At 39.4% G+C, this 19,141-nt stretch overlaps 1 protein-coding gene across 1 annotated transcript in view; it reads right to left on the bottom strand.

The window, feature by feature from the left end:
- The window catches only part of DPP6 (dipeptidyl peptidase like 6), a 1,232,953-nt gene that overhangs the window by 53,246 nt on the left and 1,160,566 nt on the right, over positions 1-19,141 (bottom strand). Inside the window, exon 17 of the mRNA XM_036759527.1 lies at positions 17,401-17,448. Coding sequence (XP_036615422.1) covers positions 17,401-17,448 — 48 coding nt within the window. The remainder of the gene's footprint in view (positions 1-17,400; positions 17,449-19,141) is intronic.

Below are 19,141 nucleotides of genomic sequence, written 5' to 3' on the forward strand. Positions count from 1 at the left end.
GACAACAACCAGCTACACCACCTCCTCAAGGGAAGGGACTCTGCCTTATACTTCTTTGTATCATTTCTAGTGTCAGGTACAGTCCTTTGCATAGAATAGGGCGTGTGTGTGTGTGTGTGTGTGTGTGTGTGTGTGTGTGTGTGTGTGTATACATATGCATATATTTTAAATTACTAATTTATCCTAGAATATTTTGATTCCTTTGGTTCCTAGGTGACTTTTTTTTCTGGTTTAGGCAAAAAGTTGGGTCAGTGGATCCAATACTGGACCCTTGCTTTAATAAGATTTTCAGAATACAGCAGAGTAAGCTCTGGACTGAGTCAGTTAGTGTTGAGATTCTTCTGGTTTCCCCTCCTACCCAACCTTGCCCCACATACAGTGCAATGCAAAAGCATTGGGTACTGCTGTTGGACAATATACCTACCGCTTTATTGAAAATGGTCTGTCAAAGGTCATCAATGACTTTCTAAACAACAAGCCTGATAGCTTTTTATTCAGTCTTCATTTTCCTTGATCCCTCTGAAGCATTTTAATACAGTTGAACCATTCACTCTCTACTACTGGAAATTCTTGATCCCTTGGATACAGAGACAGTTCTGGTTCCCTTGGTCCTCCTATCTCTTTAAGCATTTCTTTTTCTGGATTACTATTATTTTCATCCTTTCAGGACGGGTATTCCCCAAGGCCCTCCTTAGCCCAGTAGGTGATCTCATCCATCTCTGTAGTTTCAATTTTTAATTCTTGCATATGACTCTCAGACCTTACTTTTATTCCTCTGGGTCCACACTTATGCTCTTTCAGAGAAGAAAGAGCAATTTCTGCCCACCGAACTCCCTTTCGTTACCTAAAGCTCAAATCAGATACCATCTACCCAAGAAGCTTTCCTGTCACCTCCCCTAATTCCATCCCCAGTCGATAATGACTTTCCCTGCTTGAGAGATCTCATAGCTTACTATCTCTTATTCAAGAAAAATTTATTAAAGCCTATGTGCAAGGTACTTCATTTCTTGCTTATGTCCTCACATAATGTTTTATATCCTGTAGATAGTGTCCCAAAAGTCTTAGTTCAATTTAAGCTTTAATTTTAAGTCAATAGACTATAAATTCCACAAAGGCAGGGACCCTGCCTTATTTAAACATTGCATCTCTCCTAGTTCCTAGTATACAGTAGGTGCTTAATAAAGAATTGAAAAATTGAATAACTGAATAAATCTGCTGGCTTCCTGAAGGTAGGAATCCTATCATATGCTTCTGTAATTCTTAGCACTGCCCTATACATGTAAGAGTACCTTAATAAATGTGGACCTCTTACTTTACCTGGAAATGAATTTCTTGTCCACATTCCTTCCCATTCCCTTTGGAAGTATTCTTTCACTCGTTCCACATTGCCTATAACTTCTTTGGCTTGCCTGCTGACTTTGCAAGAGGGATCTGCTTCTTTGAATATTTACTCCATGAGCAATAGGTGCCTCAAAGAAACATTCTGCTCCTTCATCCCCAAATACTTTGGGGGAATTCCCCAAAATACCACAGACCAGTTAAAAACATGTGCATGATTTAGAAGAGGCCAACTATGAGCACATCATGTACATATTTATACAACACATATGTGTTTAGATATATGTACACATATACATTGTATATTTGTGTGTATGTGTGTGTGTGTGTGTGTGTATGTGTGTGTGTGTGTGTGTGTGTGTGTGTTTGGGCAGCTAGGTGGCACAGTGGATAGGGTGCTGGGGCTTGAAGTCAGGAGCAGTCATGTTCCTGAGTTCAAATCTGGCCTTAGACATATATTAGCTGTGTGACCTTGGGCAAGCCACTTAACTGCTGTCTGCCTCAGTTTCCTCATCTGTAATATGAGCTGGAGAAGGAAATGACAAACCACTCCAGTATTTCTTCCAAGAAAACCCCAAATGGGGTCACAAAGAGTCGGGCACGACTGAAAGGACTTAACAACGACAAAGGATGCATTCCGTGTACTCCCAAGAGGTCCAGGAAAGGAGATGGTTACTCCCTACTGGAGAACTATTTGTTTGGTTAATTGACAAAAGGTGAAGTAGCCCTTTCTGAAGTCAGAGAATTACAGAAAATTAGAGCTGAGAGAGACATTATCTTCTAGTCCAAATCCCTCATTCTACAGATGAACAAACTGGGGCCCAAAGAAGGGAAAGTGCTATGACTGGTCTCCTGACTCCCAGGCCAGAGTTCTTTCCATTATTCAACACGCAATGGTGGGACAGAGGAAACTTGAAAATACTTCTACAACTTTGGGTATATAGGCAGTCAGGTGGTGCAGTGGGCAGAGTGCCAGACCTGAAGTCAGGAAGATCCAAATTTAAATCCTGCTCCAGACACTTACCAGCTGCGTGACCTTGGGCAAATTACTTAACTTCTCCTTGCCTCAGTTTCCTCATCTGTAAAATGGATATAATAATAGCATCTATTTCCCATGGTAATTATGAGGCTCAAATGATATAATCTTAGCACAGTGCCCTGGCACAAGTTGCTATAAAAATGTTATCTCTTGTACCTCCTCCTCCCCCACTTTCTCCTCCTCCTCTTTCTCCTGCTTCTGACTGAAAGTGAGGTGGGAGAGAGGAGGGACAGTTTTATCTCACAGGCGGAGCAAACTGCCTACCTAATACGATTTCTTAGTTCTTACTCCAAATCTACTTTCCCTGCCTATGAAGGGATGTGTGAAATCTTTTTAATAAGGGCTAAAGCTTTCTATTCAATGATGGGGCATAAGAATTAACTTGAAAATACTTCTGTGAGTTGGGGAGTGGGTTATATTCATACTAAGCTGTAAGAGTTTGTGATCTGAGGTCAACATTTGATAAAGGAAGCAGGAAAAGGCTGAATGAGGGCAATACAACTTTCACTCTCAGACGTGTGAAGCCTTTCACAATGCAGCTCCAGCATATTTTTTTTTCAGGATAAAAACATCTTACTCTGCCAGCGTACCTCCTCTATAGCCAAACCACCCTTCTTGCTATTCCATATATACAACAACTTATCTCCCACCTCTGTGTTTTTGCACAGGCTGTGCTTCAAGTTAATGATCTATTTCCTCACATCTGTCTCTTGGAACCCTTAGCTCCCTTTAAGTATCAGCTCAAATGCCACCTTTAAGAATGGACCTTTTCTGATTTCCCCACTTGTTAGTGCACAGCTGAGGTCAACATTGTATTGATTTGTATTTAATCTGTGTACATGTTGTGTCCTTAAGGGGAATGTAAGTTCCTTGAGCGAAGGGACTGTTTCTTTCCAGTCTTTGCATCTCCAGTGCCCAGCACACTGCCTGGAACATGGCAGGCACTTAACAAATGCTGGTTTGATTAAATTAAGTTTAAATGAATTGCAGGAGACTTGGGAAGGGGAGGTGACTATATGGAAGAAGGGAAGGCTCAGAAAACGGAGGCTGAGACTTCCCAATGTCCCATCAGCCCTGAGACAATGGAAGCTTCCACACCTGCAGTATGTTCCTTTGTTCCCAGGCCCTTCTGCTGGGTATCTCTAGATCCACATTTGCCTGTCTGTCCAAAATGCTGTAAGCTCTGATCTAATGAATCCAGGTGCTAAGGAGGATTCTGCAGCTTGGGGGTTTTGCAGAGTTCTGACTAGAAAAGAACAGCAGGATGGGTCTCAACTTCTAGACAAAAGTAAATGTGACTGCAGGGATGATCCCTTCAATCATTTGCTTCTGGGATGTGCCTGGAACTTGTCCAGTGGCCTCTGCAATGATGAAAGGGCTCAACCAGTTGAAGGCACAAGGCAAGGGCTTCGCGCTTTCCCTGAAGTCCCTCTCTGACAATGCTTTTGTTGTCTTGGTTCACTCTACATGAGTCCCTATCAAGGCGGTACCCGAGTCTTTCAGCAGGTGCTGTGATGATCCTTTGATGGGACCACACTGTGCCCTGGGCAGGATGAGTGACAGCTCTGAGTGGGGAGTTCAGGGACAATAGGTCATCTGACATGCATTCAGCACTCTTCACCCCAAGAGATCACCCCTTTGACAGACATCATAAATACAGTGAATATTCCTCTTGGTCTGGGACACGTCTGGGGCTGACATTGGATGGAGGGCACAGTTCAATAAGCACAATGATGGGACAAAACAGATTGGGGTGGTGACTATATTGGGTCAGCAGAGCGCTTTTCTTTTCCTCCAAATTTGGCATGTATAAACCTATGTCCTACAGTTGGCATTATTTTTCAGTGTATGTCCCTCTATGGGTTGCTGTGGCCAATCTGTCAAAAGACAGCCTTCTCCCTGAGACAGAGGCCCATCTTTTTTTAACATCAACATTTTTCTAATTATGGTGTATGGTTTCAAGCCAGGGAAAACTATAGTCTCTGAAGAACCAAAGCTGAGAATCATTAAGCGCCATGGAGAGAGGCATGTTGGGTGTGAACAGGCTGTAACACATTATAAGCAAAGAATTAGGTTGGAGGTAGAGAGGTGGCATGGTGGATAGCACTGGACTCTGGAGAGAGGGCTACATTCAAGTCCTGCCTCTATACTTATTATCTGTGTGGCTGTGGGTAAGTTACAACCTCTTTTACCTTAGTTTCTTCATGTACAAAATAGGGATAATATCCCTTACCTCACAGTAGGTCTTTTTTTTTTAAATAGAGTCTCATTATTCCATCTCTTTAAACATTTATTTTTGTGTTTTGGCAGGGGCTCATTTTAGTTTTCAGAAGACACCCCTTTTCCCCTTTGTGATAACTGGAACAACATCTGTCCATCCCTAATTTTCTGGAACTTCTCTCATTTCCTGTAATTTTTCCAAGATTATCGATAGTGGTTCTTTGATCACCTCTGCAAATTTACTCTGTGCCCTGTGTCTAATTTGTAAGATTATCAGATCATAGACTTAGATCTGGAAGTACCTTAGAGGCATCTGAGTCCAACCTCCTCATTTTACAGATCAGGAAACTGAGATTAAGTAACTTTTCTAGTGTCAAACAACTAATAAGTTTCTGAGACAGGATTTGAACTTAGGTCTTCCTGATTCCAAGTCCAATGGCTCATCCACTATACTGGTAGTGTCAAAATAAAAATGGATCCCAGTGGATTTAGGAAATCACATTATTTATGTTGTATTCATATTTATTTTATTAAATATTTCCCAATTAAATTTTAATCTGGTTCAGGAAATAATCAGTTTTGTGGACCACTTGCGCCAATGGGTTATGAGTTTAGCCTCTCTGTCCTATACCATACTGCTTCTCAAAGCAAAAGCCTACATACAGCACCTAAGATTCTGAAGTGGTAACCCATCCATGTACTAATCACGTCCAAAGCTGCTTAGCTTCAGAGATTCGATGAGATTAGATGAGTTTAGGGTAGTATGGCATATGAGCTCTGAAACTTAAATTCAATTAAGTAGCTAATTGCTATCTTCCTATTCCTTCACTTATTATGGTCTTCAATTTCTTCTCTAAGATATTTGCTCTGCCTTTTCTAGTCTGGATGTCATTCTTGCCAGAGAAGAGAGCACAGGAGTCGAATAGTTTTTCAGCATTACCTCATAGCCGGCTATATTCATTATTTGTGCCATCATTCCTCTTGCAGAATTACAACTTGTAATCGGTAGATTACATAATGAGACCCCCCATGGCATGCTTAACTGTCCCAAGATTCAGAAGGTATTGTCAAGGATGCATCTGATGCTGATCTTTAACACTGGGTCACTGGTGAGTCACCTCTGAGGTACTCTGGGCCTCAAACCCCAGCCCAGAGTGTTGATCGATGAACACTCTTTAATTTCTCTTTGGACCAAGGTTTCTTGATCTTTTTTGTGTCCTGGGTCCCTTTGGCAGTCTGGTAAAGCCTATAGATCCCTTCTCTGAATAAAATTTTTAAATGCCATAAAATAAAACACACAGAATTTCAAAAGAAATCCATTATACTGAAATAGAGCTATCAATTTTTTTTAAACTGAGTTTATAGACCCTAAGTTTAAAACTCCTGCTTCCTATTATACTTTCTTAGGAATGATTGACCGAAGTTGGAGTTCAGGAATGACACTAGTAGAAGGTTAAAAAAAAAGCCATTCCATTATCTAAGGACCAAAATGTGAAAAGAACACTGACCCGAGAATCAAGAGAAATGGGTTCTAGCCTTGGCGGTGCCATGTGAGTGCCTTTGAGCAAATCATAGAACCTCTTTCTGGCTCTCTTCTTTTATCTTAAAAATGATGGGGTTGCCATCTCAGAAAAAGAAATTGAGCATGCCATCAATGAACTCCCTAGGAAAAAATCTCCAGGGCCAGATGGCTTTACATGTGAATTCTATCAAACATTTAAAGAACAACTAATTCCAATACTTTGTAGACTATTTGGGAAAATAGGTGAAGAAAGAGTCCTACCAAATTCTTTTTATGACACAAATATGGTACTAATACCCAAACCAGGTAAAGTCAAAACAGAGAAAGAAAATTATAGACCAATTTCCCTAATGAATATTGACACAAAAATTTTAAATAAAATATTAGCAAAAAGATTGCAGCAACTCATTACGAGAATAATACACTATGACCAGGTAGGATTTATTCCAGGAATGCAAGGCTGGTTCTATATTAGGAAAACTATTAGCATAATTGACCATATTAACAACAAAACTAGCAGAAACCGTATGATCATCTCAATAGAGGCAGAAAAAGCCTTTGACAAAATACAACACCCATTACTATTAAAAACACTAGAAAGCATAGGAATAAATGGAACCTTCTTTAAAATTATAAATAGCATCTACCTAAAACCATCAACAAGCATTATTTGTAATGAGGATAAGCTAGATGCATTCCCAATAAGATCAGGGGTGAAACAAGGATGTCCATTATCACCCCTACTATTCAATTTGATACTAGAAACATTAGCTGTAGCAATAAGAGAAGAAAAAGAAATTGAAGGAATTAGAATAGGAAAAGAAGAAACTAAATTATCACTTTTTGCAGATGATATGATGATTTATTTGGAGAATCCTAGAGAATCAAGTAAAAAAATACCTGAAATAATAAACAACTTTAGCAAAGTTAGAGTATATAAAATAAACCCACATAAATCCTCAAAAGCCCAACAGCAAGAGATAGAAAGAGAAATTCCATTCAAAGTTACTGTAGACACTATAAAATATTTGGGAGTCTATTTGCCAAGACAAACCCAGGGCCTATATGAACATAACTATGAAACACTTTTCACACAAATAAAGTCAGATCTGAATAAATGGAAAAATATCAGTTGCTCATGGTTAGGCCAAGCTAATATAATAAAAATGTCAATTTTACCTAAATTAATCTATCTATTCAGTGCCATACCAATCGAACTACCAAAAATTATTTTACTGAGCTGGACAAAATTATAACAAAATTCATCTGGAAAAACAAGAGGTCCAGAATATCTACGGTATTAATGAAAAGAAATGCTACAGAAGGTGGCCTAGCCATACCAGATATTAAACTGTACTACAGAGCAGCAGTCATCAAAACTACCTGGTACTGGCTAAGAAACAGAGGTGTGGATCAGTGGAATAGGATAGGAATACAAGATAGAGAAGTCAACAACTATAGCAATCTACTCTTTGATAAACCCAGAGAGGCCAGCTTCTGGGCTAATAATTCACTATCTCACAAAAGCTGTTGGGAAAATTGGAAAATGGTAGGGCAGAAACTGGGCATAGACCAATATCTTACACCATATACCAGAATAAAGTTAAAATGGGTTCATGATTTAGGAGTAAAAGCTGATACTATAAGTAATTTGGGAGAGCCAGGAATAGTTTACTTATCAGATTTATGGAAAAGAAAACAATTCATGACCCAACAAGAGACAGAGAGCATTACAAAACACAAAATGGATAATTTTGATTATGTTAAATTGAAAGGTTTTTGTACAAAAAAAGCCAATGCAACAAAAATTACGAGGGAAGCAGAAAATTGGGAGAAAATCTTTACAACTAGTATTTCTGATAAAGGCCTCATTTCTAAAATATACAGGGAACTGAGACAAATATATAGGAATACAAGCCATTCCTCAATTGAGAAATGGTCAAAGGATATGAACAGGCAGTTTTCAGAGGAAGAAATTAAAGCTATCTATAGGCATATGAAAAATGCTCTGGATCACTACTGATTAGAGAAATGCAAATCAAAACAACTCTTAGATACCACATCTCTCCTGTCAGACTGGCTAAAATAACAAAGCAGGAGGATGATAAATGTTGGAGAGGATGTGGGAAAATTGGAACATTGTTACATTGCTGGTGGAGTTGTGAGATGATCCAGCGATTTTGGAGAGTAATTTGGAACTACGCCCAAAGGGCCATAGGAATGTTCATACCCTTTGACCCAGCAATACCACTTCTAGGGTTGTATCCCAAAGAAATCACACAAGAGGGAAAGGGACCCATATGTACAAAAATATTTATAACGGCTCTTTTTGTGGTAGCCAGGAATTGGAAATTAAAGGGATGCCCATCAATTGGGGAATGGCTGAACAAGCTGTGGCATATGAAGGTAATGGAATACTATTGTGCTATAAGAAATGGGGATGATACGGACTTCATAGCAACCTGGAAAAACCTACACGACATAATGCTGAGTGAGCGGAGCAGAGCCAGGAGAACATGGTACACAACCACAGATATGTGGATTCCGTGAGGACCAACCCTGACAGACTTCACTCTTCTCAGCAGCACAAGGTGCAAGGACATCTCCAAGGGACTCACGATGGAGAATGCTATCTACATCCAGAGAAAGAACTGTGAAGTTTGAATGCAGATTGAGGCACACTACATGCTTGCCTTTTTTTCTTCTCTTTTGTTTTTGTTTTTGGGTTTTTTTTTTGGTTCTGTTTCTTCTTTCTCATGATTCATTCCATTGGTCATAATTCTTCTCCACAACTTGACTAGTGTATAAATTAATTCAATGCGAAGTTATACATGGTAGTTATATGAGATTCCATGCCGTCTTGGGGAGGGAGGGGGGAAAATCTCGAACTCAAAATTATGTAGAACCGTGTGTTGTAAACTAGAGATAAAAAAAAATAAATAAAAAAAAGAAAAAAAAGATGGGGTTGGAAGGAAGGATCTCTAATTTTTCTCTTAGTTCTAAAAACCTGTGGTCTTATAGACAAGGCAGCTTTTTCTCTTGACTACTACTTATACTCTTCACATTTTTTTTTTTCTGCCAGCGAAACAGCTTAGCATTTGCTGTACTTCAAGAAAATGCTTATCATAGATTATCAGGGGCCTGCCCTGGCATTTACCCAGGCATCACTCTGGTCCTCAGTCCATGGTTTTGCTATTACGAGAAGGGATGGAGGACTTGTTTTCATCATCCTTAGCTCTGCCAGGGCTTTGCTGTGAGACAGAAAACTGGTCAGGTTTCCTTTAGCAGATTAGATTGCCAAAATCCCCTTTGGTCAACCTGCTGCAGCTATAATAGCCTCATTCACTCTGTTGTCAAGGACCAGTTCAAAGTGCTGCATCTCTGTGAAACCTTTCCAGATCAGCCCAACAAGAGCGATACCTGTATCTGTCCTCCGAACTAACTCAGGCAATGTCTATTGCTTTTAGCACTCTCATTCAACAATTAATCAGGTCCTGGCCTGAGAGCTTATAGAAGTTTTATATTTATGGTTAACTCTTGTATTATTACTTCAATTTTGTGTGTGGGCTGGGCTGCTGCAAGTAGACTGTAGATTCCTTGAAGGCGGAGACCATGCATTTCTGGGTCATCCCTTTCCTCTTCCCTGCCCTTCTGATCCCTGCAAAGGCCTAGAACAATAGTATACAGTCATAGAGTCAGAGATTTAGAGCTGGAAGGGAACTTAGAGGCCATCTTTGCTCACTTCTTTATTTTACAGATAAGAAAACCAAGGGAGAAAGCCCAGAGAGAAGAAGTGAAGTATCCACAGTCACACAGCTAAGTATTAGATGCAGGATTTGAACCAGTGCTTCCTGAACTCCAAGTTCAGAATGCTATCCACCATACAACACTACCTTTCTAATATGTTTTGATGTAAATGGAGGCACCAATATGCTTCCTTTATCTTCTTAACCAGCATTTCCTTCCCCACCACCTCCATTTCTGCCAACTGCCACATAATATAAGCATGCCATAAGTCAAGTCAGCGAGCATTCATTAAGCACTTACTATATAACAAGCACTCATCACTTGATACATTTTCCTTTTAATATTACTGCCATTTACATAATACTTTAAAGTTTGCAAAGTATTTTACAAACATCTCATTTGAGCCTCACCACAACCTTGGGAGTCAGATACTATGGGCGTTATTATCTTGATTTCACAGATGAGGAAATCAAGACTCAGAGGGGTCATTAAGTAATTGTTCGAGGTCATATAAGAAGCAAGAGGGTAGAGGTGGGATCTCAATCCTGCACTTCCTAAGCCCGGATCTATAACTTGAACCACTCTTGCCTTGCTATGTCTCATAAGAAAAGTGAATCCAAAAGGAATGAGAATGACAGATGACAGTTTCATTCATTTTTATTTATTTTTTTAAAGACCGGCTGACTGATTCCTGCCTGGCTCAAGGTAAATGCTCTTTTTCGTGACTACAGTCAAGCTACAGAGGTGTAGGACGAGGGACAAGTTAAATTTTATAGTGTTTTGGGAAGCCCAAGATAGGTAAGGAAGGCGAGAAGGAAGAAGAGAAGGAAGCATTTATTAAGCACCTGCTATATACCAGGCACTATGCTAAGCATGTTATGAATGTTTCATTTGATCCTCAAGATAACCTTGCAAGGTAGGTGCTACTATTATCCTCATTTTAGAGTTAAGAAAACTGAGCTACACAAAAGTTAAATGACTTGTCCAGGATCACGCAGCTAATAAGAATCTTCAGTTAGATTTAAACTCAGATCTTCCTGACTTCTGGCTTGGTGCTTTATCCACTGGGCTATCTAGTTATAAAGTGATAGAAGGGGTGCACTTAGCACATTGAATAAATTCATTTTTCTAGGTGCAGATGAGCTGCATCCTGGGAACAGAGATGAGACCTAGGAGCCAGCGTCATTAATCTCTGATGGGCCATCTGGATGAGAAACAGCTGCTGTGAACATTTGTGGAATCATTAATTAATGGAGAGATTGGTTTTGGTCACAGAATGTTATGTCAGAGAATTTTAGAACCAGAAGGGACCTAGGACTTCATTTTAAACAACTCCATCATTTTAAAGATGAAGGAAATGAGGCCAAGGAGGTTCGGTGACACCTGTGGGAGTCACATAGGCGTGGCCAAGTCAGGGTTCCAAACCTAGTTCTCTTAAACTATTCATTCAGGGTTTGGTGGTGGTGTTTTTTAAACTAAACTGTGGACATTTACCAAACAAAATAAATTCCTGGAAGGCCTTCTTACCCCTGACTCTGATTCCATACAATGCTTTTCAAGAGAGTAGGATTGAGGTGGATGCTTTTCTTCTCTATTTGTTTGGGAAGTCTGAAAATATCCTGCTACAATTTCCCAACTGTTTGGGTTCTATCTGTGCTTATGCCATATAACTCCAAATATCTGCAATCTTACAAAGCCCAAATTATCCCATTCCTTCTTTTTCTCCCTTCAATTTAATACAATCAGCATTTACTGAGGATTTATGATATTGAAGGCAATGTTTTAAGATTATATTGTGTTCTAGTTTTATAACACTGCATTTGATTATCCCTCCTGTTTCTTCTATAACATTTCATTACTGTCCCTGGGGAAAAATTGTTAAGAAAGAAAAGTTGGCCTTCAATGCCCCTCTACCAGAAGGTTCAAGGCTCCTCTCTCCCTCTGGGTGTCCTCAAGCTACCTCCAATGTTGATCTCTTTCCTGTTCTGGATTTTGCTACAGTCCACTCAGCCTACCTTCCTGGGCAAAGCTCAGTGCTATAAAATTTTCTCTCCCTTTCCCTGCTCCCTACTATCCAACTTTACTGTTCCTATCTCCTGTTTTTTTCATGATTTTACTTAAAGAAAGCTTCTTGTTGTTGTTTGTCCCTTATTCTCGAAGAGGACCATGACATTAGGGAGGTGATGCCATGACATGCAAGTGAGTTGGATTTAAGTGAGGGAGGGCTGGGCAAAGTCACCAGCCTCACTTTCTCCTCTGGAGCCATCTGGGTTCAGTAGCCAGATACAGATCAGGAATTCTGGAGATGGCCCAGGATATAGTGGGAGACCTTGGCCTTTTTTAAGTTGAGGTCTTTAACAGATCTCAGTTTGACTGAGGCAATGCCCATTCAGTGATTAAGGCTTGATAAGAAATGAGGTAGACAACGGTCTCTTTACCTAGTCAAAAAAAAAATCAAACTGGGAGGGGAAGATCTTCATGGTCTCTGGCCAAAACAGAAATAGTTGCTATTTACATTCATTCTGAGTCTATCAGGGCCCAAACAATGATTAAGTAGGGCTTGGCTTGGGACCTACTGTTGGCCAATCAATGAAAGCCAGAGTGATTTGTGGTTAAGGCTGGTCTTTGAGAAACTCAGACCAAGTGGTCCATAGCTGATTATAGTTTAATATGTTATAGCCCCTGGGGGCATTTGTATTTTTTTACTAGGGGACACCTACAGATGTGTAATGAATGGTGGGAACAGGACCCCCCCCCATCAAGCAAGAGGAGAGAAACTTGGGGTCTGGGTGGGGGGACTTTCTTGGCAGTCCAATACTCACATTCTGCCTTATTTGTAAGATTATCTTGTCATAATGCGCCACGGAAAAGAACAGAGTAGAAAAGAAAAGAAAGGCACGGACTGAGAGAGAGAAAATGTGGGCTAGAGTCCTGGTGCCAATTCAGTACAGCATGACCTTGGAGAAACGCTCCTTCAGTTTGGCTAAGAGAGCCACTGTCTATCTTACTGAATGGTGGTGAACACCACATGAAATAATGAACATAATGCTGGAAGAGTCCACTCATCTCACTAAGCCTCTGGTGCCTCGGTGGGGATGCTATTCCCAATGGATCAATTAGAAAATGCTAGAATTTCACAATTGGGATACCAGAAGCCAGCTAGTGGCTAATTGCCCCTTAAATAAGAATCCTCTCTACAACAAACCCAACAAGTAGTGTTCCAGCCTCCGGTGAAGAACCCCAGTGAGGAGGAGGAAACATTATCTCTTGACCACAGGGTGCCGAGAAGCATATGGCTGAGGTGGGGCTGTTGTGGCATGCTTACTGCTTCCCCTGAGAAGGGGCAGAACAAGTGTAGGATAGTAATAACAACAATCATACTGTCACTCTTACAATGAATGAAATTGTTATAATAAATTATCATAATATATTATGATATTTTATAATGTTTATATTATTTTGATATAATAAATTATAAATTATTATAATGAATTAAATTATTAAAACTATTATAACAACATTTATATAGCACTTTAAGGCAGGCATGGTACTTTATGTGTTATCTTCACGTAGTCAGCTAGATGGTACTGAATAATCTTCATGACCAAATGAGATAAAATATAAAGTGTTTTGCAAAATTTAAAGTGCTATATTATTATTATCATTAATCAACATCTCAACTGATCTTCCAAACAGCCCTGTGAAGAAAGAATTATTATTATCACTATTTTATAGATGGGAAAACTGAGGATGAGAGAGGCTAAGTGACTCGTCCAGGGTTGTAGCTAGTAAGTGTCTGAGACAGGCTTTGAACTACTGCAGTCTTCCTGACTCTAAATCCAGCACTTTGGAGCAGCTAGTAGATAGAGGGGCAAGCCTGTAGTCAGGAAGACTCCTCTTCCCGGGCTTGGACACTTCCTAGCTGTGTGACCCTGGGCAAGTCACTTATTCCTGTTTGTCTTAGTTTCCTCATCTGTAAAATAAGCAGGAGAAGGAAATAGCAAAGCACTCCAGTATCTCTGCTAAGAAAACCCCCAACGGGGTCACGAAGGGCCAGACACAATTGAAAGGACTGAACTCCAGCACTCTATCCACTATGTTACCTAGCTGTCTCTAGTATCAATGCTAATGGGCCCTGAATGGTGCACCTATACAGGCCTCTGCTCCTGAGGCAGTCCATTTCACATCTGGAAAGCTCCAGGGCTTCTTGCCATCAATCCTAAATTAAATTTAAATGTAAACATAACAGAATGAAAAGACAATATACTGAATCTATGTTTTAAAAGTTATGTCAATGAGACTTTGTCACAATGTAGTTATACATATCATGTTTAGTAATTTCTCCTTTTCTAGTAATACTCTACTAATGTGTAATCCCATTCCAGTTTGCAAATTACAACATGAATTTTGAGGAAATCTTCTAGGAGAGGAAACGAGTCTTGCTTCACTATTTTTGCTGGAGGGAAACCAGAAGAAAGCATAACTTGGTTAGGTGACAAAACACCAACTCAAGAGGCGTTTGGACTCTTTGAGCTTGTTGGTTATCTTTTTAAAATAATGACTTTTCTGGTCCACCAAATGGTACCCCTACCATGAGAGTTCTTAACCTGGGGTCCACAAGGGTCCCTGGATGGACTTGTGGGGTCTATGAACTTAAGTAAGAAAAAGGTATATCTTCACTTTCAGTAATCTTTAACTGAAATTTGTCATTTCCTTCAATTATTTTAAAGCATTATTTTGAGAAGTGTTCTGTAGACTTTACCAAACTGTTAAAGGGGTCCATCCATGACACACAAAAATGGTTAAGAACTCCTGATCTAGAGTTTTGAAAGGCTTCCTTGGTAACTCTCACAAAGTGAGCTCTTTAGTTCTTCTCCTTGGGTCTAGCATGGGATAATCAGATTTCCATCACCCAAATGTACCTAGTAAAACGATTTAATGTGAATGTGTAGGCTGAGAGGAGCAGAAAAATATTTCATATGAACTCTAGAGGGTTTTGTATTTTTATTGGGCCATATATTTTATGGAGAGAAATCTCATAAAAATAAGTTAATTATTTATGTCCTTTTGAATATGAGCAAATAAAAAAATTAATTATTAACATTATATATGAAAATGTGTCATACTTGAGGGCTCTGCATGGTAGTTCTGTTTTGTTTTTTTTTTAAATAAAGACTACTGAAACAAGCTCGCTCCAAGGATGAATGCCTCATTAATATTTTTCAAAGAATGTGAATTGTTATAGACAAGGCTGTCTATTATAGACTCAAACTGGCCATGTGATTTGCCATCCCTTGACTCTTCCCCATTCAAATATCTTCCTCCTCCTCCTCCTCAAAATTTGCTATATTCAATACCTATACTTCCTTACACTCTTCTCAACCTTTCTCCGTCTTGTTTACATCTTCACTGCTTTATCAAAATTGCTCAGAGTTCATCAATTAACTCCTAGTAGCCAAATCAAATGATTTTGAAAAAAAAATCCTCATGTTCCCTGGCCTCCCTCTAGCTTTGGGCACTGATAACCCCCTACTACTGGATTCTTTCTCCTCTGAGCTTTAAAGAGACCACACCTGGTTTTTCCTGTCCTTCCCTAAATTCTTTTCCATCCCCTTTACTGATTTCTCAACCTTCCCTCCACCCAATGGTGTTTTCCAATGTTCCATTCTTGAATGGCTATCTACTCCCCTTGTGAGTAGATAAAGCATTATTTCTCAATTTCTAAAATGTCTAAAAACAGTTCAAAATAATTGAGGGTTTGTTAGGTTCAATTCCTTATCTATGTGGTAATTTAAAAAACTTCCATTTTTTATAAATCTGTTTCTTTCCTCTTTGCTTCTTTTACATCCCCAATCCCCATCTCTGTTGTGGTGTTAGCAGGGGTGACTCAGGCAAAATGGGTAGTCAAATATATGAAATGACTTGAGGAATATGGCAAATCTTGCCCCACAACCCTAATGCTTCCCACTGGTGTCACATTAGACAGAATTCTCATTAAGTCATTGTCTCCTTAGCATAAATTCATTCTGCTCTAAAATGCCAGCCACCTCATAAGGCCTAGAAGAAAAACCTGAACAGATAAGCATTAATAGGAATCGGGTGAACAGCAGTATCCAGGCTTGGTAGAATGGAAGACAGTTGTAGAAGAGCGAGGACAAACTCTATATCATGGCTTTATCTTGGGTTGTCTCTGAGAGTGGATCTGAGATTTCTAGTTGCAAATAAATGTTTGCCATTGATTATGCTTGGATGAGGGTGGTGCAATGTATACAGTGCCAGGCCGGAAGTCAAGTCTGGTCTCTGACACTTACTAGCTGTGTGACCCTGAGCAAGTCACTTCACCCTGTTTGCCTCAGTTTCCTCATCTGTAAAACAAACTGGAGAAGGAAATGGCAAGCCACTCCAGTATCTTTGCCAAGAATACCCCAAATGGGATCATGGGGAGTCAGACACAATTGAAATGACACAACAACAACAACAACAACAACAAAGATGCGGTTGTGGTTGACCTTGTCATACCAAATCAGACGAGTCATTTGACATTCTTCAGAAACTGGGGCAACATGCAGCCAAGTCCAGTATACAAGACTTTTTAAGGGCCACAAACAACATAAGGGAACACAAGCAGAGAAAACCACCCAGATAAGGAATGCTTTAGTCTCCCTGCCTTGCCATAAAATCTCTAATTTGTCTCTTACACTCTCTTCTGTCAACACTTTCAATGCTCTTTAGCTACAGTGTAAAGGCTTACTTAGGAAAACCAACCTAAGATTCTGGGCTTTTATGCTCTCTTTTTTTAAAAAATTTTCATTTATTTCCTGCTTATAGGAAAATCTCAGTTCAAGTCTCTCTTCTGAAATATATTGGCTGTGTGGCCCTGGGCACATCACTTAATCTCTTGCTCTAGGCAACTCTTTAAGACTGTTAAAGATCTGAATTGGTAGAAAGAGTCTTCTCATGTAGGAGTTCCCAAGATCTTTGAAACCACAGACCCAGTCCTATCCCCACGAAATATCAGTTATTATCTCACTGATATGGAGACTCTCTCCAGGATCACAGATTATATAACTTGTCCATGGCCTCTCATCTTTGAGAGAAGCAGTGCAGTATAGCGGATAGTGAACCAGCCTCAGAACCAAGAACTGAGTTCAAATCATACCTCTGATATATTCAGAATTTGTGATTTTTTGGCAAGTTACTTAAGCTCTTGGTGTTCTAAGACTTTAAGTTGTAGAGCAGGTCCTGACATTTGTTGGTAGAAGAATAATTTTCTTTTCACTTTCATGACATTAAATCTCCTAGAAACCATCTCCATCCGTAGTGTAACCAGCCATGGGCGTGGCTTACTCAGAACTGAACTATATCTCATTTTCTCACCAAGTGACCAGCTAGAGCCCCTCTCCAGTAGTAGGAAGTATAATTCTGGACCTGATGTTCCACCTTAGAACAAACCAATGTGAAATGAGGTAAGCCATTTTGCTCATTATTCTCCTTAATGCCCACCAAGATTTAACAGAAGACATAAAGTACTCACTTTTTTTGTCTGTGGTATTGTGGACTGTCACCATGGGGACTCTGGGACCTGGATTGATGGTGGAGGAGAGGGAGAGAAAACAACAGAAATAAAGCATTTAGTTGAGACGATAATATAAACTATTTTTCTTTTTAGAAAGCTGCAAAGCATTAGACACTGGAGAACTGGATTCCCTGTAAAAGATATCAAAGAAATAACTCATTTGGCAATTAATATAGCATTGATGGCAGTATTAGATATATGGGGCAAATGGGATTGCCAAGGTCTATGTTTATGGGTTGTTAAATGTACATCTGTCTAATTTTACAAATGATTTAATTAGAACAAACACAATTAAAACCATTTGTTCTTAGATTATCCTAGTGACATAAAAAACATCATTTCACAAAGCATTTACATTTTGCTCATGCCTTGAAACATATTGACTGCTTGGCACCCAAAAAGATGTTCCATTTGGTTCAAGATCCATGGATGCGATCATCTTTCCCACAGAATCGGCAGAGTTAGTGCTCCAAAGGACACTGCCCCATAAATGTGCATGTTACATGTTCAGTACAGCACTAATAAAGCTATTTAGGTCCCTTTGGTATTTTTCTTGAAAATGGGGTATGCTGCCACAGGATGATCATATGTTCCCTCATTTAGATGGTTTAAACTACAAAGCATTTGTTTTACCCAAGTTCCACATCACAAGCATATAATTTCCATTCATTGTTAATTGTTAAAGAACATGCATTTATTAGAACAGAAAAGTATAAAAACATTACAAAATAATACAATTAAATATGATACATGTACACAGAATGAGATTGGGTTAGAATACTCCTTTTTAACTAATTCTTTTTTAAACTTAAATTTTTTATCTCTGTCTTTTGTTTTTATATCATCTTTATTTTTTAACATGTTCTTTCTCCTCCCCTACTCTGTGAGACATCCCTTGTAAGAAAGAATAAAAGAAAAAGAGAAAATAATAGTTCGGCAAAACTAACCAACACATGAACCAAGTCTGATAGTTGTATGTGTGCATATGCGTGTATACATATATATATTCATGTAAATACATGTATGTATGCATATATGCACATATCTACATGCATGCGTTGGACCAGATATCCTTCTGAGGATCCTTCTACTCCCAAATTCTGTGATAGTGTGAGAAATGTTGTCTAATCCCTTCCTGAAATCCACATATAATAAGTCTAAAGAATTCCCTTCACTTATAAGCCTAGTAATGATGTACCTACCTCACAATTTGTCCTCTCCATGCCAACTTTTACATTTATCCTTCGGCACTTTAGTATTAACATTGATATCTCCCCATTCAACCAACTTCTCAACTCTCATTCTACTTTAGTCCACTCACAGGGGTGTTTACCCCTTACATTTTATAATTGTATTCACCTTCATAATCCTGAACTCTGAAATCACCCTCTCTGATCCTAATCTCTTATCCTTCCACCTCTCCCTCTGCCCCATTACTCCTAAATGACTTTTGGTCATCATTGTAACCTCCCCTTGTTCCTTCCCATAATCCTCCCAGTCCATGACTTCTGTTCCCGTCTCACTTTCCTCCCTTTACAATCCCGACCGAATAGTTAACCAGCTGAACTATGCATTTCCCTTCACCCTTGAATATTTTGCCCCCTTGTCTTTCAGCCACTCATGCCCTATCAGTCCTCAATCCTAGGTTACACTCATTCTACTTCTTTACTCAATTCCTGATTTAAGAGCCTGTGAGGTG

Source organism: Trichosurus vulpecula, chromosome 5 (genome assembly GCF_011100635.1).
Source record: "Trichosurus vulpecula isolate mTriVul1 chromosome 5, mTriVul1.pri, whole genome shotgun sequence".
Taxonomy (NCBI): Eukaryota; Metazoa; Chordata; class Mammalia; order Diprotodontia; family Phalangeridae; genus Trichosurus; species Trichosurus vulpecula.